General features: G+C 39.7%; 1 protein-coding gene across 2 annotated transcripts in view; it reads right to left on the bottom strand.

Annotated features, from left to right (window-relative positions):
• Positions 1-6: 6 nt before the first annotated feature.
• The window catches only part of LOC122921271 (uncharacterized protein KIAA1958-like), a 153802-nt gene continuing 128236 nt past the window's right edge, over positions 7-25572 (bottom strand). The window contains exons 3-4 of one of the 2 annotated variants that reach the window (XM_044271259.1): positions 5864-6036; positions 7-4089 (exon numbers count right to left, since the gene is read on the bottom strand). In XM_044271259.1, coding sequence (XP_044127194.1) covers positions 3286-4089; positions 5864-6036 — 977 coding nt within the window. In that variant the 3' untranslated portion in view covers positions 7-3285. Of the gene's footprint in view, positions 4090-5863; positions 6037-23190; positions 25049-25572 lie in introns of those variants that run through there. The other variant, XM_044271253.1, reaches the window with a different exon arrangement.

Here is a 25572-nt window from a genome sequence, read left to right as displayed (position 1 = left end):
AGCAAAAGACATGTCTATCTGTTCGGTGCAGACGTGTCCATTGGATAGTGGCTGTGCTTGGTATTGCAGCTCAGCCCCATTCCCATTGAATGAAACTGAGCTATGCTTAGGCCGCAGCCTCTTCATGCAGGTGATCGGCGGGGGTGCCTGGAGTTGGACCCCCGACGATCTGATATTGATGGCTTATCCTGAGGATAGACTATCAATATGAAGATCTCAGAGAACCCCTTTAAATATTACAATTTTGAAGCTAAAGCATCTGCAATAAACTGATATTTGTGTTTGATGCTGTAGCTCCCTTTAGCTTTGCTGTATGTCGATGCAAGATGAGTGGAATCAGTTCATTATTATTAGAGGGTGGGTTATTTATTAACATCTGTTTTGTACTGCTGGATGGCTAGCTCCCCTATCACACCTTTGTTCTTTGGAGGAGTAGATTATATTCTATGACTTCCTGCAGACTATAAAAAATCTATGACATTTTTCTGTCAATTAAATCCTGTTCATTTCAACTGCCATAAAGTGCACATACACTGTTGATATGTCTATACTGACAGTACTGAATGGAAGTTGTATGTCTCCAATATGGCCGTCCCTAAGGTAGTCTTTATGAATAAAAAAATAATAATAATTGCAATATTTCAAATTAAAGAAACACTCCATATTTTTTTTTTTTATATTACATATATTATTCATATGTAACTCACCACCAGTATTCTAGCAGTCTAAGTTGCTACAACCTAACCCAGTTGCATCCATACATTTTGAACCTTCTCATTATGGGAACCTGGTCATGTGACCTCAAGTCTTACCACCAGCCCCGAGCTTGCTCTCATGTGTAGACAGCAGTGGTCAGTCTCCCAGCTGTCTCTCTGTGTGAGATACATGACGACATCATCCCCATTTAAATTGCTCCTGGCAGGTCTATTCTGCTGAAGATATAATGTCTCCTCAGACTAAAGGACCAGGGCTGCAGATATATAGTAGGTAAGTGTATACAGTGATTAGCTACAGTTATAGATGTTCTTGCTATTTAATGTATTAATACATTGTATAATACCAAGTATAGCCTTTGCATGGATGAGATGAGGTTAATTACCCCTGCAAGAAGTTAGGTGTAGCTCCTGGCTCCTTCACTATCTCAGTCTAGAGTCTAGTTTGTTGTCTAGAGTTAGAGGAGGAAGGGGGAGCTGTGCTATGTACTCTACTCCTCACAGGACTGGACCAAAGTTACATAGAATCACCTGAGGATTATATACAGAGGGAAAGACCTCACCATTTCTACAGTACCTCAGATAGTGATAAAGAAAAGAACCGAAAAGGTGCAGAATCTGCATGGCTAAGCACTACAATATTTGCTGATCAAAACTACTGACTTTACTGCAGTAAGAGAGGGACATAGACCCTTCATATTTAGACACGACCTGGCCAGTCATATCTTATTCCTGTATCCCTCAGTTGGAAATTACAGCCATCACTGCAAACATAATATTGCCAGCCACAGAGTCTGGGCAGATAGAGAGGAAAGAGTACTATAATTCCCTTCCTTACTCAAATCCATACATTACTATCTGGGAGATTTGCACTGTGAATTATTTGGAACTGTGTTTGATGCCATTGGATATACTACAATTCCCATTCTGCACTTTAGTAAAGAGTAACGTTTGTTTTATACATCTGGCCTGGTTACTGACTCAGGCACCATATGCTGGACAGTGCACCCTACACCCCCTGCCTTGCAATGGCACTAAACCTATAACGTCAAGAGCACCCCAACTACCATCAGGCAGGAGCCCCAACATAAAGGTGTGCCCCGATAGAAAATGAAGAAAGGGTGCACCCTCCTTTCACTGCCCTGGCCCTATGGAGCATCAGTGTGAGGGTTGCCACTGTAATTGACTGTTACAGACAGGGCCACTACCACTCCCATCCTCTGCTCCTCCTGGTCTTGTGGCATATAAAACTCCCAGCTCACACTACCTGCCTGTCTATGCCATCTGTGTGTGCTGACTCTCCAATGTAGTTCTATGAGATATAGCGTTACACAGTTTTTCCTGCCTCCTACATGTAAGCGCTGACAGGGGAGAGATAGATGACAGAGCAAAGAGAACAGACAGCCTGAAGCTGTATCACATAGGAAAACATGGAGACCCTGCAGTGTGAGGCGACAGCAGCTCTGTGTCATGGCTGCACTGTGCACTGTGGTAAGACTCCGTCTCCTCTGTCTTTATAAAGCCAGGCATGATGGGAAATGTAGAATTGATTAGGAAAACCATATCTAGGGGGAGAAGGAATCAAGTCGATGGACAATCGACTAATAGCACATTATATAAAACAGGTATATGCAAGGCAAACACAACAGTCTGCATCTTATTCTTTAATAAAGGCCTATCCTGAAATATATGGGGGAAAAAATCCTGGAGTGCTTCTTTAATACCAAACTCATTATTTATCACCTAATTGATGAAACTAAAATCACAACACATTCCCTTTTTAAAGTGGGTTCCAACAGGTCTGCAAATATGTGCTGGGTCTCTAAATTTACTGTAGGAACCCAGACAATATCAGAATAAGAGGCAATTTGTAGGCCCAGGTTTATTGTATAACGATGGTAAATCCTATGCAATAGAGTCTAGTCTGTCTGGATTAAAATGCAAAACAAAAGATTCTGTTCTTTGAGCTATAGTAAAAGGCGGGTTAAATATGTTGCCATTGTATTAATCAAAGCTGTGTATTGCTGGTAAGTCTCCCAGTGGAGTGGTAGGCATGGCCTTTCTCTAGTACTGTTGTATATCACATTAATAGTAAAGACAAGAAAGTAAGAGACGACCTAGCCGGTAGGCTCACTAATATCAGTGTGTAAAAAGGATGCTATGGGGGCTCCTCAACATTAACAGTTGTATTACTAGAGGTACCAAACAGACTTAGTAATGTCTTTCATGAATATCTGTGAAATATCACATAACAAGTATTTATTGTATTACATAGTAGCTCTGAGAAAGTTGTGCTATTGTGAAGTATTTTCACTCTCCCTATTATGTGGTCTTCTTATGTGGTTGTGAAAAGGCACTATTTTTTATTTAACATGCTTGAAAAATGATCACAGGTTATAATGTGAGATTCGTGTTAACCTAATCCAAACAATAGTGAACAGTTTACAAAAAAGAAATTGTATGACAAAGTGTAGGTCTGGCTCGAGGTCAATGACACGACTTTGACATGTTCTTTAGAATATCCTGCTGGTCGTCATTGTGCAAGTAACCTATTGAGTGTGTTGTGTAATTCTTAATAATTGTTGATGGGACCAAACTTTCTGAATGTCTGTGTAAATGAAACAAAAGTGTAATTGTCACATTGGTCTAACTTAACACGTTTTGCCAGCTTTGGGACAACGCCACGTAGAGATCTAAGCCCCATTCTCTGTTCCTCATACCAGACATTTTCCATTCCACTGACCTCTTTCCGTGCAGTCAGGTAAAATGGTGTATTTGCTTCTATCTGAGATGGTGGACGATGGGTATACATGTACTTATACAGAAGACAGTAGGGACACCGTCTGGGTCCTTTTGAATGTTCATGGTAAATCTGTCCGTAGCACATCTTATTAGGGTTTGCTTGTTTGTCTCTTTTAACGCTGTCTGTTCTAGCAAAAAAAGATTGATTATTTCCATCCGTCAGCAATTCGATGTCGCCATACATTAGATCTGCATGCTCCTGCAAAGTCCTCATGTTTAGAAACTGACTATTGTATTTTACCACTGAAGACAGCAGTGGCACAGGCCCGTCATCACCTAAACACCCAATTCTCCACATTTCCTCTTCATCTGCTAGCGTGAAGTAGACAATATTGCGTGACCGGGAACCTGACATTCCAGCTTTGTTAAGCATTCTTAGTTTTTCCTTGAGTTTCTGTGAGGAGGAATTGAAGACACTGCTGGTGATAGAGAAGCCAGCTCCAGCATTCTTCAGAATGCGGTCTAAGCCTCTGCGTATTGCATGGAGAGATGTAGCCAAAAAATCTGATCCATCTGTTTTTTTCACAGTCACGTAAAAATCTTCCAGAAGCTCATTCAGCTTAACTGCGGGGACCTTAAACACAAAGCAAGAACAAATGCTGTACTGATCAAAGATGAGGATTTTTACAAAACTGATCATATTAAAACTAAAACAGAACACCAGGGTAGGGGTATCCACAAGGCAGCCTAAGCAGATGAGTATGGATCTAAACACTGAAGATTACTGACAATTAATGAAAAATACAATAATATTGGTTTGCTAGGACAAAGGGCAATATATGAATCAAGGACATAGAAAGCCGAGGGTGACCACAAGAATGACAACTCTTTCTCCACCCCAGTTTATTAGCTGAAAGTGAAGTAGTCATCAAAAACCACCTCTCTTTTGCAACCACTTTACTGGTAGATTACAATAAAACACTATATAAGAAATATGAACAATATTGGTACAGACCATTTGTACTCTATATTTCAAAGGACCCAAGTTTAGCTGCACATTTTAGGATCTGCACTGGAATAAGTGTGGTATACCAGGAGTGGTATGGCCTTCCAGAACTATTCTCACCAGAGCCCTGGAGATAAAAGGGAATTTAAACTTCTATATTGTAGTTTCTAACTGTCCTCAAATTAGGGGAACAAACTTCAGATATGGCCATCTGGACAACCAACATCTGCTAAAACCTTAGACCTGTGATGGCTAACCTCCGGCACGCCAGCTGTGGTAAGACTCCCAAGATCTACACTTGCTTGGCTGTTCTCAAAACTCCAAAGAAATAAATGAAGCATGCTGGGAGTCGTAGTTTCACCACAGCTGGAGTGCTGGATGTTAGCCATTAGTGCCCTAGACCAGTGATGGCTAACCTTGGCACTCCAGCTGTGGTAAAACTACAACTCCCAAGATGCCCCCCTTGCTTGGCTGCTCTTAGAACTCTATAGAAATAAATGGAGCATGCTGGGAGTCGTAGTTTCACCACAGCTGGAGTGCCAAGGTTAGCCATCACTGCGCAAGACCATTAGCTATTATTAGTGGGGACAGACTATTTGAAGGGAATCTGTCGCCAATATTTGGCCTATATAAGTAATGCTACGATTCTGTTGTGCAATGGAACTATAGGGGACCTGCGCACCACAGTACATAGTAAGGGCATGTACCTCACTGTATGTACTGCATATGGCATATGAGCAGCGCTACTGGCTCCGTCACTGCAAGACTGCGGCACTCCTACAGTGACGAGGCCAATGCAGTACATACAGTTGGGCCAATGCTCTTACTATGTACTGCTGTGCACAGACCCAGGGAGAGAGGCGACCTCAAAGGCAGAAGGGGAGGGCATTGGTGATATCGCAGGAAGTTAGGAGTGCACTGGTGAAGTACTAGGCTCTCTAAATAGGTGGCATGAGCTCATTAAATAGGCAGGCTTAGGCTCTTTGGAAGTTTGGAAATTTGCATATAGGCACAAACATCATTTTCTGGTGAGCAAATGCACAAAAGAATACCAAAACTATCTTTTAAACCATATTTCAGTGCACAACAGCACTGTAGCATTGCCTATATAGGCCAAATATTGGTGACAGATTCCCTTACAGATTCCATACTCTCACTACTCTTACAGTAAAGAATCCCTGTCTATGCGACTCCAGATATAGCAGATGCCATCTTGTTATAGTTACAAATAAATATCCTGAGACAGATCTCTAGATTGACCATTGACTAATTCATACATAGTACTTTGGTCACCCTCTCCCAGGATTTCTTGCCCTCCACTCCCCTCATCCCTTAAATCACTTTGGTTATCAGTTTATCAGTGGTCTTGTTGTTGGTGCAACCTGTCGATGTGTAAACTCACCTTGGTAAAGTCCATACAGTCTTTAAGTCCCCTGGTCATACACCAGTACCTCCAGACATTCAAAGCATACAGAGTAGATTTGGTTGTGTTCGAGCTCACAGCGCTGATACAGAGATCTTTCAGGTCATCATGAAAATGAAAGATGGGGAACCTATTGAGTTTGGTTGAGTATGCTGCAAATAGTAAACAGACATCATGTATCATGCACGTATAACAATAGTTATTCCATGTTTTTATCAGCTATAAAAATATCACCAATATCCACAAAGTGAGTAGTACACAGAATAAGAACATTGTATAACAATACAGAGTCAAGAAGTTACAAAATTATAAAATAACCTTACATACGTAATGCTGTTTTCCCATCTCATGAAGTGAACAGGGCTGTGCTATAGTACACCTGCAGGTAGGAAAACTGTAAAGGAGACACTGCATTAAACCACCCTGCACCCCCTTAATTCTCAGGATATGCCATCACTTTAATTTAAAGATCTGTCTAAAGATGCAGAAGGGATTTGTTTGTACGTTTCCTAAGTCCTTACAGTGAAAAAGTTATAAATGATGTTAAATTTAAATTTTCTTGCTGGCTGGGAAATGTTACTGGATAACATAGTCTACTGTGGTTTTCACTGACCCATACACTTGAATAGATGTGATAGGTCTGCAACATGGCCCAAAGTAGACAATGCTTCCATTTTCTGCCTGTGTTAAAATAAGGGTCCATTCACACGTCCGTTGTTTCTTTCCTGATCTGTTCCGTTTTTTGCGGAACAGATCTGGACCCATTCATTTTCAATGGGTCCTGAAAAAAATCAGACAGCACAATGTCCGATTTTTTTCAGGACCCATTGAAAATGAATGGGTCCAGATCTGGTCCAGATCTGTTCCGCAAAAAACGGAACAGATCAGGAAAGAAACAACGGACGTGTGAATGGACCCTTAGAGTGTGTAAATGAACACATTAAACTCAATAGATCTGTGTACTGTCCACAGACATGAAATACTGACATGTCAGTAAGGCCTAGTTCACAATACAACCACCTATATACAACATTTAGGTGTGCCTGGTTTGTGACAAGCAATCTTATTGTGAATAAGTTAAGCAGACTTAAAGGCTATGTACACCTTTGGGGGCAGTTTCTTTTATTATGCATTGTACTCATTTTGAGCTAAAAATAATGTTTTACATTGGCCTTTATTAAAAATATGGAGCCATTTTTTCTGTACAGGGCTGACATGCTCTAATAGTGGTATCTAAATTTTCTCTCTGCTCTGTCAGCCAGCTATTTCTACTCTCTGACATTATAAACACATTATAGCATAGTTCTTATCTTACTGATAAGAATGTGTCTTAAGTAAGTGTTTATGACCTCTTAGTAAATCATAGATAAGGTTTATTAGATGAACGGCATAAAATAGCTAGATAAACAGTTAACGCTCTGTGACAGAACGGCTCAATATTTTTTTTTATAAAGACCAATTGAAAAATGCTTTTCAGCCCAAAATTAGTAAAATGCAATCATAAAAAAATTGACTCTGAAGGTGTACATAGCCTTTAAGGTCTTGTTGGATGGCAATTATCTCCAAATATCCCCATTGCCGGATTGTTAAACAGAGGTGATAACTGCATTTAAATTCAGCAATCATCTCCCCTGAATGGGGATGAATGATTGTTATTGAGATCACTCGTCCACATAAAAAGTCATAGCACATCCCTGTTCACCTGTTTATTGGCTGATTAGCAGCTGTTTTACACAGGGAAAATTTCGAGAATAAGCACTTGTATGTACACTCATCCCCGATAATTGCCCTAATCCTCTATCATATTTGCATATTGTAGTCAGTATTCTGCATCAGTGTTTATATGCCAAAACTAGGAGTAGCCATAAAGAGAAAATAAAGTATTGTGAAAAGATTTGCACCTATTTTATAATTTGGGCCCACTCCTGCTTTTGTCTTACTGAACTATACACCACCATGTGAAAGGGCTATAGGTGCAGGGTTCCAACTTTGGGGCTTACATCTATATCAACCAAGTGGTCTTGTAACTGCACATTCCTTAGCTATGGAAATATACTAATACCAGTATGATAGTACCTGTTTGTTTTGGGATGATGCAGGAAATCACAAACGAAAATGAAAGCGCAATAAAATAGTGCTAACACTGTCAATAGCAGTTTGTTATATGTTGGTCATCATCTTGAAGTAGTTCAGTAGTTAATTTGTTTTTCCGATATGTAACTCATCTTTTTTACACTTATTGTAGTTGTTTTATATTATGTGTGTACAACCCTTTTCATATGTAAAGCGCCATGGAATAAATAGTGTTTCAATAAATAATATTTCTGCTGTGAGAGAAGGATTCTTTCCCACCGGTAGCAGTGCTGCTTACATAACTGCTGCTACAACACAGAATACACAGGACAGCAATCATTTGAAAAAGTCTTCTGTTTATTGCCTCTGGAGACTCACTCAATAGCTGATCTGATAAAACTCAGGAACTCCTGCAGTTGCCCATCATCAGCTCATTTCGCTGAGTAATAAACCATCTCTGCCTTCTCTATGAGGAGCGACATGATCTCTGTGTGGATGCAGGCTAAGCAAGGATGATCAGTAGCGTCAGCGTTACATACAGGCCTACTGAATGCTTTAAGTCATCCAGCAATCGGCAAGTATTGAAAGTGAACCTGTCAGGTGTGTGTGGAGTAATCTGGACTATTACTATATCACGTAGGAGTCCTGTCATGATTTACTCTGCTTTATACTAAGAAATTGCAGGATAACAGGCCGAACTGGATGGACAGATGTCTTTTTCCAGCCTTATAAACTATGTTACTAAATCCAGCTCCAAATCATATAAATCTATATATCACAGCGTTCAGCTTCTCCCTGTCATATCCTGCTATCAGACAGGGCAACAAAAATCACCTGACTGATTTGCTTAAGGGCTCGTTCACACTTCAGTGTTTGGTCAGTGATTTCCAACAGCGATGTATTAGCCAAAACCAGGTGCGGGTCAACAGTGGTGTAGCGTGGGTTGACAGCACCCGGGGCAAGCCATGTATTGCGCCCCCCCAACCTGTAGACACGCCCCTTTAGGATGTTTAAATTAGGGAGCTGTGTACCAAATGGTTTGAACAGGAAATATGATTTGGTCCTTAAATATCGATAGAATATCTTTAATATATAGGATCCCTTTTGGATCGCTATTTTTTCAGGTTTTGGTTAACATGTGATGGGAATTACTTAATTGTTTTTGACCCACCCCATGGGGATCTATTTTTATTTCTGTATGTCAAGATGAGGGACCAATATGTGGAGGTCCGAAACGCGTAGACTGTACTTGTAGTAAATAAAGATTTTTTTTTATGGGAAGCTGGATCTCACTACTTCTTCATAATTGGCCATTATATATCCTAATAATGAGGGGGCCATTATATATTATAATAATACTGGGAGGGGGGTCATTATATATAATAATTTTACAGAGGGGCCATTATATATATGTAATAATAAAACAGAGGGGGCCATTATATATCCTAATATTACAGGGGGGCCATTATATATAATAATTATATAGGGGGACCATTATATATTATAATTATACAGAGGGCCCCTCTGTATAATATATAATGGACCCCTGCATAATTATTATATATAATGGCCCCTCTGTATAATATAAATGAGTCCCCCTGTATAATTATAATATATAATGGCTGCTCTTTATAAAATATATTGGCCCCTCTGTATAATATGTAATGGCCCACATTCTTTCCCCCACCTCCATAGTGCCCCTAGTACTTACATAAAAAAAAAAAATAATACTCACCTCTCTTCATCGTCTCTTGTAGCCTTCGCTCGGGCGTCCCGGCGCAGGCGGTCAGGAACAAATCACCATGCCCTCCTGCGCCGCGTAATCACATCATCTCGCGAGACCCGGTGCTGGAGGTCACGGTGATCTAATCGCAATCTCCTGCGCTATTCTACTGCTTCATAGGCTTCAGGCCTGGCTTGAAGCCTATGAGGCAGAACAGAGGGGATGGGAGCCATAGGCTTCCATCACCATCATTATACTGCCTGCTGCCTGGCACCCCTACAATTTGGTGCCCGGGGCAACGCCCCCCCCACGCTACGCCACTGCAGCTCCAAACCACAGCACAGGTGCAGATCTTCCCATTATACCTTATCTCGGTGTAGGTTCTGCTTCTGGTTTTGGGTCACAAATCACTAACCAAACACTGAAGTGTAAATGAGGCCTAAAACATGTTATGTCAGGTGGCCATAAAGCAAATGTAGGGAGAAGAAGGTTCTGTATGTAGATGTGGATAGTATTTAGAAACTAACAGCAATAATAATGCTAACAATTATTCCAAATCTATAACCTGTAAAAAGCATTAAAGTTTAGAATACGTAATGAGTATAATTGAGGTACAGATAAAAGAAAAGTTAGTCAAAAGAGACTGCTCTATTCTTATACATATTATCAGTCGTCAGCCGAAAAAAGCTTTAAGCGCCATCAAAGTTAACTTGCCACTTGTTTTACAAGCTAAAGTTACTAATGAGATGAATAATTATTTATGCAAGCATTTCTAATGCACATGGGAGCTAGATATTTCAAATATTAATCAGTTTCTTGGCAATTCACACAGTGGCATGCAGATGAAATACATCAGTGAGCACAGTCTTTCCACATCAATATATCTATTTGTCAATTTAAACCAAGGTTGTTAATAACAGATGGCAAATATTTTAAGAAAATGAGAGCAGATCTTTCAGCTTTCCTATGTTGAGCTATCTGAGGGGAGCACAATATACAGGAAGGGTGATGTATTTAGAGATATATCATTTTCTAGGATTGGATGCTCAAAAAGCCCTGCAATGCCATCCATTCTCACAGAGTGATCCTGTCCCCCCTACCCACACAGAGTGAAACATGGTGTATAAAGGGAAATCTGTCAATCACTGGGTAGACAGGAGAAGCCAGTTTTGACAGCAATTTCACTTAATTACACATGAAATCCTTGGTAACTATATATGTCCAAGTTCATACTCCCTCCTCATTCTATACTCCCCTCTGACAGAAGTTTAAAGGAGTATTACCATCTCATAAAGTCATTGCTAGTGGTTCAAATGGCAGAATTCTGACTATGAAGCGGCTTAAGGGCTACCATGCAGAGGTGTTCCCAGCATTACATTTATGGGCCGTGCTGCAGCTCCTTGCATAGTACAGAGATAAACAGTAAATTGCATGAGCCCACATTAATCAATGTATTTGTGCTACTTCTGGGGGCAAGGTGCACCAAAAATTGTTGCAAATCATTGCATGCGCAATTGCACCTAATTCAGAAAAGTTTGGCCCTAGCACTGAAATAGGCGTGGTCTCTTTTTTGGGACAAATTAAGGTAAAGGCCAGAAAATAGCATATTTTTTGTGCAAATCTACTCCAGTGCAAAGCGGCATAGTAGGTACAGATTTCATTTTCTGACCTTCAGGTGGTTCAAAATGCACTCTATTTCTATAAATTTGCCCTTAGAGATATTTATTCATAGTTATTAGATCACCTGAGCTGTCTTTTTTCTAAACGAAATATAGTAAACCCATTCCATTATTACTTTAGTTGCACGCCTTTCAATCCGTTCAAGATCTACTACGTCTTTCTTGTGTACTGGTGCCCAGAATTGAACACAATACTCCATTTACGGTGTGACTAGTGATTTGTAAAGTGGTAGAACTACACTGCCTGTCCAACAACAAAAATGTCGTCACCTGGATTTAACTAAGCAAATAGGTATGAGCCTCCTATTGGATAATTACTGCATGGGCGATTATCTTTCAGCTGGCAACAAGTTGTTTAACCCCAACTGGTGCAATGAGTTGCTTCTCATTTCTTAAACAACCATGTCAAAAGACACATCTCGTGGTCGTGGAAAAGATGTTAGGCTACTTTCACACTTGCGTTCGGGGTTCCACTTGCGAGTTCCATTTGAAGGCTCTCACAAGCGGCCCCGAACGGACCCGTCCAGCCCTAATGCATTCTGAGTGGATGCGGATCCGCTCAGAATGCATCAGTCTGGCTCCGTTTGACCTTCGTTCCACTCAGCAGGCGGACACCCGAACGCAGCTTGCAGCGTTCGGGTGTCCGCCTGGCCATGCGGAGCCAAACAGATCCATCCAGACTTACACTGTAAGTCAATGGGGATGGATCAGTTTGAAGTTGACACAATATGGTGCAATTTCAAACGGATCCGTCCCCTATTGACTTTCAATGCAAAGTCTGGACGGATCCGTCTGACTAACTTTCAGACTTAGAATTTTTTCTGAAAGATAATGCAGACGGATCCGTTCTGAACGGATCCCATTGTTTGCATTATAGGAGCGGATCCGTCTGTGCAGACACCAGACGGATCCGCTCCAAACACAAGTGGGAAAGTAGCCTTAGTCTGTTTGAGAAGGGTCAAATCATTGGCATGCATCAAGCAGAGAAAACATCTAAGGAGATTGCAGAAACGACTAAAATTGGGTTAAGAACTGTCCAATGCATTATTAAAAACTGGAAGGATAGTGGGGACCCATCGTATTCGAGGAAGAAATGTGGCGGGAAAAAAATCCTGAATGATCATGACTGGCGATCACTTAAACGTTTGGTGAAATCAAATCGAAGAAAAACAACAGTAGAACTCAGGGCTATGTTTAATAGTGAAAGTAAGAGCATTTCCACATGCACAATGCAAAGGGAACTTAAGGGATTGGGACTGAACAGCTGTGTAGCCGTAAGAAAACCACTAATCAGTGAGGCAAACCAGAAAAAAAGGCTTCAATTTGCTAGGGAGCATAAAGATTGGACTCTGGAGCAATGGAAGAAGGTCATGTGGTCTGATGAGTCCAGATTTACCCTGTTCCAGAGAGATTGGCGCATATGGGTAAGAAGAGAGGCAGATGAAGTGAAGCACCCATCATGCCTAGTGCCTACTGTACAATCCTGTGGGGGCAGTGCTATGATCTGGGGTTGCTGCAGTTGGTCAGGTCTAGGTTCAGCAACTGTATGTGCTCCAAAAATGAGGTCAGCTGACTACCTGAACATACTGAATGACCAGGTTATTCCATCAATGGATTTTTTCTTCCCTGATGGCACGGGCATATTCCAAGATGACAATGCCAGGATTCTTCGGGCTCAAATTGTCAAAGAGTGGTTCAGGGAGCATGAGACATCGTTTTCACACATGAATTGGCCACCACAGAGTCCAAATCTTAACCCCATTGAGAATCTTTTTTTTTTTTGGTGGCGACTTTTTTTTTGGACAGGCAGTGTATGTTCTCATCATGTGATTCCATTCCCCTTTTGATGCTCCCCATGATCTAATTAGCCTTGGTTGCAGCTGCCTGACATTGGTTGCTAGCAGGTCATTATATAAAGTCTAGGGCAGAAACCATGTGCTTTAAACAAATTATGGTGTCTGATTGGCTTAGTTGCTTATCGCTCCTTGACCTTCCATAAAAACACCCAATGCATAATGGTATAAAGAGTGTTTGTACATGTTCCTTAGTAAAAGGGTTCTGTCTGGTTACATGCTCAGCTGCAATTCAGCTTCAGAGAAAACAAGGATTGTGTGATATAATCAGATTTATCACTGTATTCTGCCTTAGTGGCCAGCATACTGAAGCAGCATATTATGGCAGATCGCCTTCAGGAGATTACAATCACCTACTTGACTCTTTTTTGTTTCAAAATGCAAATTGTTCTCCAAATGAACAAGTCAGACAAAGACCACAGTATACACAGTAATACTAGTTGGACAAAATAAATTACAGGGTGATTGTCTACAGCATTGTTTCAATTGTTTGCCACCATATGTTTGCATCCCTTGAGTTCTAGAAGTCTTATTCTTATCCCATTACAGAAATTTAAACTGGGTGCAACTGTCCAAAACCCACAATTTTGTCCATTTCTGCCAACTATCATTTGAAAATGTTGATTGCTCGTAATGGCCAAAATGTGATCTGTCAGGTTGTAACATTTTGGCTGTAGCCAACTGAAACTGCATCTGCATGGCAAGTTCAGACAAATTCCTACAATTTCTAAGCAAGCGCACAGCACTGTGTTCATTTTTTTTTTCTTTTATAAGTGTTTGATCAACCAGCTTAGTTCGGCATGTAGCTGGTGGAATCATCCTTTCATACAATCCTACGGATGAATGATTAGATTGGTTGACCAAACTGTTATGTGTAGTCCACCACTGGAGATAATAATGTGCCACTAACCCATGAATCAATTCTCTAATTCAAAATAGTCTTTTACAGGATGTAGAACAAAGCTAAAGCAGTTTCCTGCATATCTGCACTTCGTCTGACCTTCTCCTGCAAACTCTGGGTGTATGGCCTACTTTAGGCTGTATGACCTGTCAACAACGTATTACTCACCCTAGTTTACTAACCACAATTATCGAAAAACTAATTTTGCCTTAGGACTTTAAACTTCTGATGTTTTGAGGAGAAATACAAGCATGGCACACTCTGAGTGTTTTGTGTAATTATGACCAAGGCTATCTAAAATATTTAGTTGGAAAAGCTTCATCTTTTTTTAAAATTGCTGACCTGAACTTATTTGACTCATTAACTTTTCACCCACACAGTCTCCTTGAAAAGGTTTTCCAAATCCAGTCACACCATTTACCATGCCAAAAGGGCATGCTATTAGAGACTGATCATAGGGGTCTGAAAGTTGCGTCTTTTCCGCACTGAATGTATAATTTATGAGAATGGGTTGGTTTCAGATTTTTCAATTGAAAAATAATGCTGAGGAGCCCACACTGAGACAGCCTAAAGGCTACAGAACATTGCAGTAAGTCCCTAAATATTCTTCTAACTATGCAAGAGGGAAGCATTAAGGAAGACATAACATTATTATGACATCACATAAAAAAGCCAACCAAGTGGACCACTGCCCTAAAGGATAGACTGGGAGATTTGGAAAATGCAGAACCTTCAAAGAAATAAGATCTCCATAGGTATAAATAGACCATCACAGCTAAACAGGATGACTTGGAAAATCGTTTACGTAGACATATGACTGGTTGGAGTAGCGGAGGAGGTGGAGGGCAATATTTCGATAAACATCTTTGAGTCTTGGCTACGCGATACCTTTGACAAAGATACACAGTTACAATAGAAAGGGCACACAGAATACCCGAAAAACTCCTGCCACCTGGAAGTCCGCCTTGTTCTATCATGATCAACATCTTCCACTATAGAGACAGAGATATAATACTTTACAAAGCGAGAAAGAGAGGCTCTGTTACACTTGCTGGGCATAAAGTGTCTTTATTTCCAGACTACTCAATGGAAGTCCAGAAGAAGAATGTGAGATTCATAGATATCAAGCGCAGACTATGCACTCTTCATCTTCCATACTCCATGATGTACTCCGCAAAGCTTCACATTATTGCCCATTGTTGATTCAAAAAAAATATCAATGCTTGATTTATTGTCTGCAAGAGACACATATGGTCCCTGAGAGCATTATACTTCTATATAAGTACTAGGTGGATCCGAGCTTCTATTCTATTTACTCCACGTATTCTCGTCAGTATTCTTATACACTGTTATGTCAACTTTGCATGCATTTCATCTGAAATAGACAATGCGGTGCATTATGTATGTCTTTATGGCACTCTATATACAATTCCCTTCATACTTGCAGGGCTTTATATTTCCCCTCCATTTATGGCTACAGTTCTCCATAAAGTGTTACTTTTTGCCAGCTGGGTCCCCTCTGTTCCCATTCTTCTCATGGTAGACTTTAATAACTTTATTGACTATGCCTTAGACAAATTTCCTGGCATAGAACAGGTGGATATTATTTAACACCTTTTGGAAAGATGCTCCAAAATGTTGCTAGACGTATGGCGACTTAAAATCAGGACAGTGAGACAATTCCATTGCCACTCTGTAACTCACAGATGTCACTTGTTTCTGTTGCTGCCAGGGGTTCAATTTGCTGGCAATTTAACCCATACCGGATTAATGTCATAAGTACCCATAGTAATATACCTAAGCTGTTTTTTCTATTTTTTTCAATGAAGACTCAGGGTCTAAATTGGTTGTCTGAAGGCATACCTGATTAAGAAAGTACATAGAATTAAATTTAAGTCCCCAGGGCTTTTAAAGATAATCTGATTGCAGCGGTCTAATATGCAGAAAATACCTGTATTTTAGACCCCCTCGGAGATAAATGCTCATAATTGGCATGATCCCCACAGCCAACTTAATAAACACCTACTAACTATTGCAGAAAATAGGCACAGCATTATTATGAAGGGGGAGAAAAGATGTGACACTTGTTGGCAATTGTTTAGCTAGCAGCATCTGGGTCTACTTATATACAAATGGCTACTGTTAGGCAGAAGAGGCAGTAATGTTTATGTCTCCAGAGATTTTAGATATTCAGAACTTGTATTCCTCTAAAGTTAACCCAACAGATGGAGACCTAAGTGATTTTCTAAACTAATTAAATCCACCTTAAAAGGGTTCTGTCATCAGATACATTGCAATTAAACCATTTCACTCGGAGCCATGTGTGCTTGACAGTTGAACATCATGGTCATGGTCCCATCTTGCTAGATGTCCACATTCTTGACAAAATGGATGTTTTATGATATGCAAATGAGCCCCTAAGTCACGCCACGCCCACTGACTCACAGGGCCAGGCATTAAAGATGTACTCAAGCCTGTCCCTCGTTCGGTGGACAAGCAGTACAGGGATGGAGCTGTTAGCAAACCCCATCCCTGTACAGTGCATGCGCTGAACAAACCTCTTAAAGACTTCAGGGCCAGGCGTAAGTACGTCCTGTCACAGTTATCGGTAGCCATGCTGACTGAGGTGTATCCCACAGCTGCTGGAGGGTGCATGGGGGAGGATCCATAGAGTCAACATGACAATTAAGGTGGTCCCACAGATGCTCAATTTAGTTCAAATCTGGGGAATTCCACCTGGATGATTGGGGCCAGAAAATGCCACAAAAACATTCCCCAGACCATAATGCTGCCACCACCAGCTTGTGCTCTTCCAGTAAAGATTGCAGGTAGTTTGTTCTCTGAAGTTTCTCACCTGACAGACCAACGTCTATCCCTTGGAGACAGAAAATGTAACTCATTGGAAAAAACAACCCTTTGCCAATCAGCAGAGGTCAAATTCCAATAATGCAGTGAAAATTGAAACTTTTTTTCTGACAATGCACCTTCGTTGGCTGAGGTGTAGTGACCATCTGTCTGCTTCGGAGCCCCATACTCCATAGGGTTCACTGTAATGTTGTTTTAAACACACGTCTAATAGATACCACTGTAGCATGTCAGTCTGCCCTTGCTCACCTTCGCAATGGTGTCAGCTGTCCACTTACAATATACTTTCACCAAACTGTACATTTTCAGAAAGCCTGCCACCCTGGGCATGAAAGCGAATAATCATCCCTTTTTGCAAATCTGATAAATTGTCCTTTTAACCGATAACAGTAACGAGGGATATGTGTGCAGACAGCCTATCACACACCTTATATACCCACCAAGACAGCTCACTACATGTGACTTCCTTCATGAGGAGCCAATATCAAAAGTAGAAATAGGACATAGGCAGTACAGGACCCATTTCATTACACTATAAGTGTTTATTAGAGGCTCATTTAAAGCAACACCTTTTGAACATTAAAGTGTACCTAAACCTTTAAGTACATTTTAATAAAGACTATAGGAAATTGGCTAAAATAATATTTCCATTGTACTTTAATTGTTTATTTTTATTTTTTTTACAAAATAGGTACCTGTTCACACTTTAGAATCCATACACCCATACACAGGCAGTGGAGCAATGTTTTATATCAGCTCCTGCCCTGCGCTCGAGTGCAGAGCGGAAGCTAAAATAAGACATCGCTCCTCTGCTTTTGCCTGCTGTGGTAAGCCTGACATACCGCTAGTATGCCAAGCTTTAGCTTGCATCGCAGCAGGGAGAGAGTCCGTACTCCCATAGAAAGTAGTGTACAGATTCATAAGTGCGAATAGGTACCTGAACTTCAGGTGCCTATTTCACATGAGAAAGAAAAATTAATAAAAAGTACATTGCAAATATCATATTTCCTGTACGTTTTAATAAAGTGTACTTAAAGGAGTATTCCTATCACAGACAATGGGGTCATATGGGACCCGCACCTACAACGAAAATGGAGCAGGGAAAGTTGTGCCCTTATTGTCTCTGATGGCAAAACCCCTTTAAACATTTTGGTATACTTTAAAGACAGGTACACTGTAGAAATAGCATTAATTACTTAAGACCAGTGGCCGGAAGTTTTTCTTAATATTCTTCAAGTATTTTTCAGTAAAACACATTGACTATCACGGGTTTATCTCCTGTTCGTTTATTAAAATATGTGATTTGATGATCTATGTAATAGATGTCAGGCACAGGAGTAGGACCGATTCATCAAATGTGGAATTGTGTCCAATTAAGATGATAATAATTGGACAGAAATGATAGATCTTATAAATAAAAGTCTATGCAACAAAACTATGAAGAGTTCCATTATTGTGTATTCTCGGGGTAGTTTCGCTGTACAGGAAAATGATTGCTTAGCTATTCTCCGGTTATTATATGAAGGAAAAAGGTAGACAAGCAACAGCGATAATCGCAGCCTTGAAATGATTGTCAAGAAAAGGCCATTCAAGAATGTGGGGAGATTCACAAAGAGTAGACTGTGGCTATAGTCAGTGCTTCAAGAGTGACCAGACACAGATGTATCCAGAACATGGGCTACAACTGTCACATTCCTTGTGTCAGGCGACTCACGACTCTGGGCTAAGGAGAAAAAAGACTGGACTGTTGCCCAGTGGTCCAAAGTCCCGTTTTCAGATGAGTAAGAGTGGAAAGGTACACAATCCAAGTTGATTTAGGTCTAGTCATGATTACCAATTGGAATTTTGAATTTTTCTGGACAATCACAGACAGACAAAATTTTTTACGGACAAATTGGAAAACCATAATGAATGATAGAGATATATGTCTATAGCTCAATACACTGATAATACCTCATTACCAATATTTACTGTGAGCTATGAAATGATGATTATTACCACCAAAATAAACTAGGCAAGTACCACCAGTCTCAAAAAAATCACAGACATGTCTATTTTTTTCACGGACACAGGAAAAGTCGCCTATTTTTACGCACTGTCCAAAAATGTCTGGACGGTTGGCAACCCTGGGTCCAGTGTGAAGTTTCCACAGTCAGTGATGGTTTGGTGAGCCATGTCATCTGCTGGTGTTGGTCCACTGTGTTATAACACGTCTAAAGTAAGCGCAGCCGTCTACCAGGAAATTTTAGAGCACCTCATGCTTCCCTCTGCTGATAAGCTTTATGGAGATGCTGATTTCATTTTGCAGCAGGACTTGGCACCTGCCCGCACTGCCAAAATTACCAATACCTGGTTTTATAACCACTGTATCAATGTGATTTATTGTCCAAACTCGCCTGACCTAAACCCCATAGAGAATCTAATGGGTATTGTCAATAAAAAGTTGAGAAACACCAGACCCAAAAATGCAGACTAGCTGAAGGCCGCTATCATTGGCTTCCATAATAATTCCATGTCACTACACATTGTTGCAGTAATTCATGCAAAAGGAGCCCCGACCAAGTATTGAGTACGTATACTGTACATACTTTTCAGTAGGCCAACATTTCTGTATAAAAAATATTTTTTACATTGGTCTTATATAATATTCTAATCTTCTAAGATACTAACTTTTGGGTTTTCATTAGCTGCAATCATCAACATTAAAAGAAAAAAACACTTGAAATAGATAACTCTGTATGTAATGAATCTATATGAATGAGTTTCACTGTTTGAATTGAATTACTGAAATTAATTAACTTTTTGATGATATTCGATGCTTCTATTACTCAGACGCACCCGTATCTCCCAGTGAAGCACTGGTTATAAAAATGTTATGTAAACTGTCTTGACATATGTAATACACTGTAATATACTGCTGCTATATAAAATGAGAGGGGGCGGATGGGAGATCTGTTTGATATGCTAATGTTTTCTTAACTTCCAATCAAAATGTATCTGATAAAAAAAAGAATGGGAGCTGGAAGCTGTAAAGAACTCCTGCAAAGATTTTTATTCTCTGACCTGTTAGAAAGGTACATGATGTAAACTATAGTGAAGGTAGTTTTCTTACCAGTGTATGTATTTGTGAGCTATCCACTCCTTTCTGCTTCTCGGCTGTCTCATGTAACCAGCAATAAAACTTTCTAAATAACATAACTTTATGTGTGGACAGGAAGTCAGTTTCTTTATGTATTCCTATGGGAGCCTCAATGTCAGTCTCATAGGAATGAATAGAGAAGTAACTGACCTCCTGTCCTGTGTCAGTTGGAGATGAGTGGTGGTCACATGACACAGCTGAGCATCAGAAGGGAGGTTATAACTCACAAATACAGTCACTAGTAAGAAGATTACCTTCACTTCATTTTAATAAAAATAATCAGAACCTGATTGGAAGGGGTGTGTGTACAAGGGGCTGATTTCAGTAATTTAAAAAAGATCCATGTTGCCATCTTGAAAGTGGTTCCCTATGAGTCAAGATCCGACTTTCCAACAAGCCTTGAGATTTCACAAGGGAATATAACCGAGCCAGATATCCATCTGTCCAACTTGTTTTGGAATGCTTGCCCCTCATCAGTACAGAGTAGGATTCTGGCTGGCTCAGTGTGATGCCTTGAAAGCGGCTTAGGCAGGGTCCTGTATGGAGAATTACTAGAAGTACTCCATGGTATGGAGACTTATTGGCAATGTACTTCTCATAAGTCTCCATACAGAACTGGACTGAGGTCTCTCATGACCCCAGACCCGGGGGATTCATCCATGCTGCCCTTTCCTTCAAATTACGTGAGTGTCTGAATGACGCAAATTCAGGGTGAGCTGTGCAAAACCAGTTTTTTTCTTGTTATCAGTAACTGCTACACATATATTGAAGCAAATAAACCTCAATAAGGGACAATACTAATATTTCAATATTAATAGATATTTAAATATACTTCTGTACTTTAAACATATGCTAATACAGATGGCACATATGTTGTGTACCCATTTACTCCTTCTTTTCAACATTTTAGAAATTATTCATTGTTGAGGCCTAGATTCTTATGTTTAGCAAAGTTGTTTTCAGGATACTAGAACTTTTTTTTTCAATTTGCATATTCAGTCACAATGGAACAACAGGATTGTTATGTAGCCAAACATTCTAGTGCCAGGCAACGTGGAGAAGGGACCCTTGCATAATACACTGTATTAAAATAATATCTAGTAGCCTACCTGTTTAACACTACTAGCATTTAGTATTGCACCACACAAAGTATACTGAAAATGAGTTCTATTCACTTGAATGAAACTTGCAGAAATCTATGTGCTTGCTGCCAAAACACCCTCATTCAGATAAATGAACCTAATTTTTAGTTGCAGATATTTCTGAAAAAAAATCTGCTGCACGTGAAGGCGCCCTAATACTACTGTTTTCACAGCTCATTGCAAAGGGTTTCAAAAATTTTTAAGATGAGGCAATCAATGGAAAAATGTCTCTTCCAGAGCTCTGCCATATGCATCTTCCATAGAAGATAACAGATACCAAATTTAAAAATGTCGCTGTAATGCCTTTTTTATGCTGAGAATATTTATGTGGTATTCATTCCAATAAACTAGCTGGCATCACAGCTACGTTTCTGTAATCTGATATATCATCTTTTAAGGAATACATACAACAATGCTATGAAAGAGTTATTTTTCCACTGATGCTTGCATTTCATTGAGGCACTGTACCTGCGAATAAGGAGTGTGGATGTTGTCTTCTTCTGGAGCTGGTAGCTGTTCCCCTCTCAGAGTCCAGTTGACAAAATATGCCAACTATCTAGTTGTGCCAAATGTCATGGCACAACCTGGACAGTCTGCATTCCTATATGAGAGTCGGCATTTTACTTATTTTGGGCTAAAAATTATTTTTCAATTGGTGTTTATCAAACATTTTTTAACATTTTTCCTTTTACAGCTTTTAGCTTCAGTGAATTTGAAGCATAGCAGGCTTTCACACTGAATCAACCAGGGAGCTGTTCTGACAGCTTGATCTGTAGCCCTTATCCCTGAAATCCTGACAGCTCCTAAACACTCATTATAGCTAAATTCTTATCAGTCTGACATGAATTTAGCTTAAATGCATGTGTATGAGCTGGAATTTAGAGATAAGGGCTACAGATCCAGCCCACAGACCAGTTCTCTAAGGGATTCCGTGTGAAGCACAGAGCCTACTACTCTACAAATGCTTTGAAACGGAAAGATGTATGAAAAGAAAAACTGTTGAAGATATTTATTAATGACTAATTGAAAAAAACAATTTTAAGGCCAAAATGACTAAAATGTAATGATAATAAAATGTCCTCAAAGGTATCCATAGCCTTTAAGGATAGTCAGAAGTGAAGCGAGCCTGTCGTAGACTTTGATACAAATTTGAAAATTTGCAGTATGTCCACAAATCCCAGTGGATTTTTCTGATGCATGTGTTCTGTAAAACCCAGTTCATTTGCATTGTATTGTCATATATGTTACATAGTTACATGTTCTATAGTTACAGATATTCGTGCTGAAAATTGCTTCTGAAAATACTCTAACCCACATATAGCTTGTTGTAGGTATAAGTATATATAAGTAATACATAAGTATTCAAACAAAAGAGATGAGTCTGATATTGTACCTTTTTTAATAAATTATAACTTTCCCACCATTTTGTTGCATCAGGATTGTAAATACTGCAGTAATTTTAATAAGTTAAAATTAAATTTCAAGAGAAAACAGATTTCAACAGTGAATACTTTTCACAGAAGAAACTTGGTATCACACAAAAATATGCAGATTTTCATCTGTATTTTGAAGGTCAAAAACATAACATTTCAGTAGTTTCACATGCCACTGTGATTGCAGTTTCATGAATGACATACATATACAGTATGTGGCTGTGGCCTTGCTCAGGCTCACAACAGTGCAGATGAATTGAGGAACAGTCTTCACGCCATAAACACCATTGCATATTGCTATAAATTATATTTGGATTCACATCACTGTTTAGCTTTCCAGTCTTCTGATCTGTCAGAAGAAGAGAGAGAGAGGGGGGAAAAAAACTGGATCCAGTAAAAAAGGGATCATGTTGCATCAGTTGTCATCCGTTTGAGCCATTTACATCTGAGATCCGTTTTCTACACAGGAAAAAACTGCATGCAGTACTTTTGTTTCCATCTAAAAAACGGATCTCAGACAAAAATGGCTCAAACGGATGACAACTGATGCAACAGGATTCGTTTTGTTACAGGATCCTGTAAAAAAAACCGAATCCTATGAAATCCTATGCCTAGCTGATGCAACAGGATCCATTTTTTTCTCTCTCTTTCTTCTGATGGATGAGAACGGGAAGCTAGACGGTGATGTGAATGCACCCTTAATGCTACAGTTGTACAAATTCTACATTTAAAATCCTACATTTGTCCAAAAAAATAAAAGAATATTAATTAAAAAAGTTAAAATGCATCTCAATGTTTTCAGTCCATGAAAGGCATAGAGCTTAATTAATGTAATCAAGTGCAGAAGACAAAAGGCCGCTATACAGACTTCTAGGTCAGTACTGTCTCAGTGTTTCAGGTCACTCAGGCATTCAGGAGCTAGAGGACTGGCTGCAGCATGAGCCTACTTCTAGTAATACTTTGAGGATCATATATTCAAATTATAGCACCCTTTCTTGAAAATGTAGCCTGTTCTGTGCTCACCACTCAAGGGATAAGTATTATTTCAAAAGTAATTTTCCAGGCTACAACATGCATTTTGGTTGACCACTACAGTATAAACATTATTGTAGGTGCAATACAAAAACTAGTTCAAATAACAGACTTGTAATGAGAGAAAACACAATAAAATATATTACATAGTTTTTTGCTTCTAAGGTAGCTAACAGTAAAAGAGGGCCAGACTCAAACATTCAATCACAGCTTAATTCATAATGCTAGTCTAAAATCCTAACTAGGCCTTGTAGTGATCTTTTAACAGTTCCATGTCAAGCTGTGTCTGAGGAAGAGTCATAAGAGGCTGAAACAATAAAGTTTCCAGGCCCCGAGTGAGTTGCCATAGACTGGGCAGCTTGTTGGCTTAAATTGTTACAGATTAGGACCAGTTGATTACTTTGAGCTTCCGAAAGAGTACTACAGCTTTGATATACACTAAAGTTGGTTTTTCTTCCAGGGATGTTACCCTTCTCACACATTGTTTTCACCATTTTGGCCAGTTTGTTTTTACCAAGAGCCTGACAGTTGTACCAGTGAAGGGCAGCTAGGTTAACAACTGGCTTGATGGACAGATAGAAAGGAGCATCTTCATAACGCATTGCTGGAGGTCTTCTCTGTGCATATTCTTTGTAGTCCTGCACAGGACAAGTTTGTGGTGAGTGTGGTGTGGCATATACTCTACATTCTGTCCCAGCTCTTTTGACCTTTGCATCAGGGCTTTCCTGGCCCATCCACTCAAGAAATTCCAATCCAGTCTCTAATATTCGAAGCCTGACATCCCCCCATTTTAGTGTGGAACCATGAAAACCAGTACAGTGTCCAAAAGCTTTGGTGTTGTTCAACCAGACAAGATTCAGCAAACCTTCAGGATTGTAGCGACTCAGAAGACCTCTCTTGCGAAGAATAAGTTCATCAGCAAAGGTGAGCTTCATAGATTTATGGGGTTTGTTCCCTTTTCCTTTACATCGTAGTTCAATTTGCTTTTGTTTTAAAGCTTCCTGTGACCTCCTAAATTCCTTGTCTCTGGTAATGCTATAACCATACCTGTGCTCCTTCAGATACCGTTCTAGGCCACACTGATAATTGGCCAGACTGTTTGGCTCATACTCTGACCCATCTTTCTGCCTGGCATCTACAAAGAAAGACGCCAGGTAATCATCTAGTTCTTTGCAAGGCATCATGTAGATTTCTCTGGTCTCCATTGGGTATTTAGAGATGATGAACTCTCTAAAGTTTCGCAGAGCTGTCTGTGTGCTGCGAATAGTTTTTTCATTCTGCTCTCGGTTCAACTCAGCTGCAACATCATCTTCGTCTAAAGAGACTATAAAAGGAGTACAAAGGGGGTACAAGGAAAAAAGGAAAACAAAAAGGAAAAAGGGAAAGGAGAAAAGATTCATAAAAAGAAGCAAAAAAAAAAAGGAAGCATGTAGATAGCATAAAATGAAAAGGGTATAATGCAATTAACGGAGCAAGAAGGGAAAGAGGGGGAAGAAAGAAAAGAAAACATGGTTGTGAATTTTACTGTATCTGTTTGGTTTGTAAGAAAAACAAAAATGCATTTTAGAACATTAATACATACCTGTCTGGACAGCCAACTTCAGTAGTTTCACAAATGATGTACTAGAGCATAAAAAAAAGAATTCCGTAATAGGTCTTCAGTCACTGGGCACTGATAGTGCATGTAGATTGGCAGGAAAAAAATGTGATATTGATGATAATCCACATTTTGAGAAAAAAAAAGTGAGATAAAAGCTTTTACTTTTACACTTTATCCCACTGCTTCATGTGTGTCAAATGAACTGTTAAGCCCATTTGTACAGTGTATGTGCTCCATTTGTGAAACCA

This window comes from Bufo gargarizans, chromosome 1, assembly GCF_014858855.1.
Source record: "Bufo gargarizans isolate SCDJY-AF-19 chromosome 1, ASM1485885v1, whole genome shotgun sequence".
In the NCBI taxonomy this organism is placed as follows: domain Eukaryota; kingdom Metazoa; phylum Chordata; class Amphibia; order Anura; family Bufonidae; genus Bufo; species Bufo gargarizans.
This window is presented reverse-complemented; position numbering and strand designations above follow the sequence as displayed.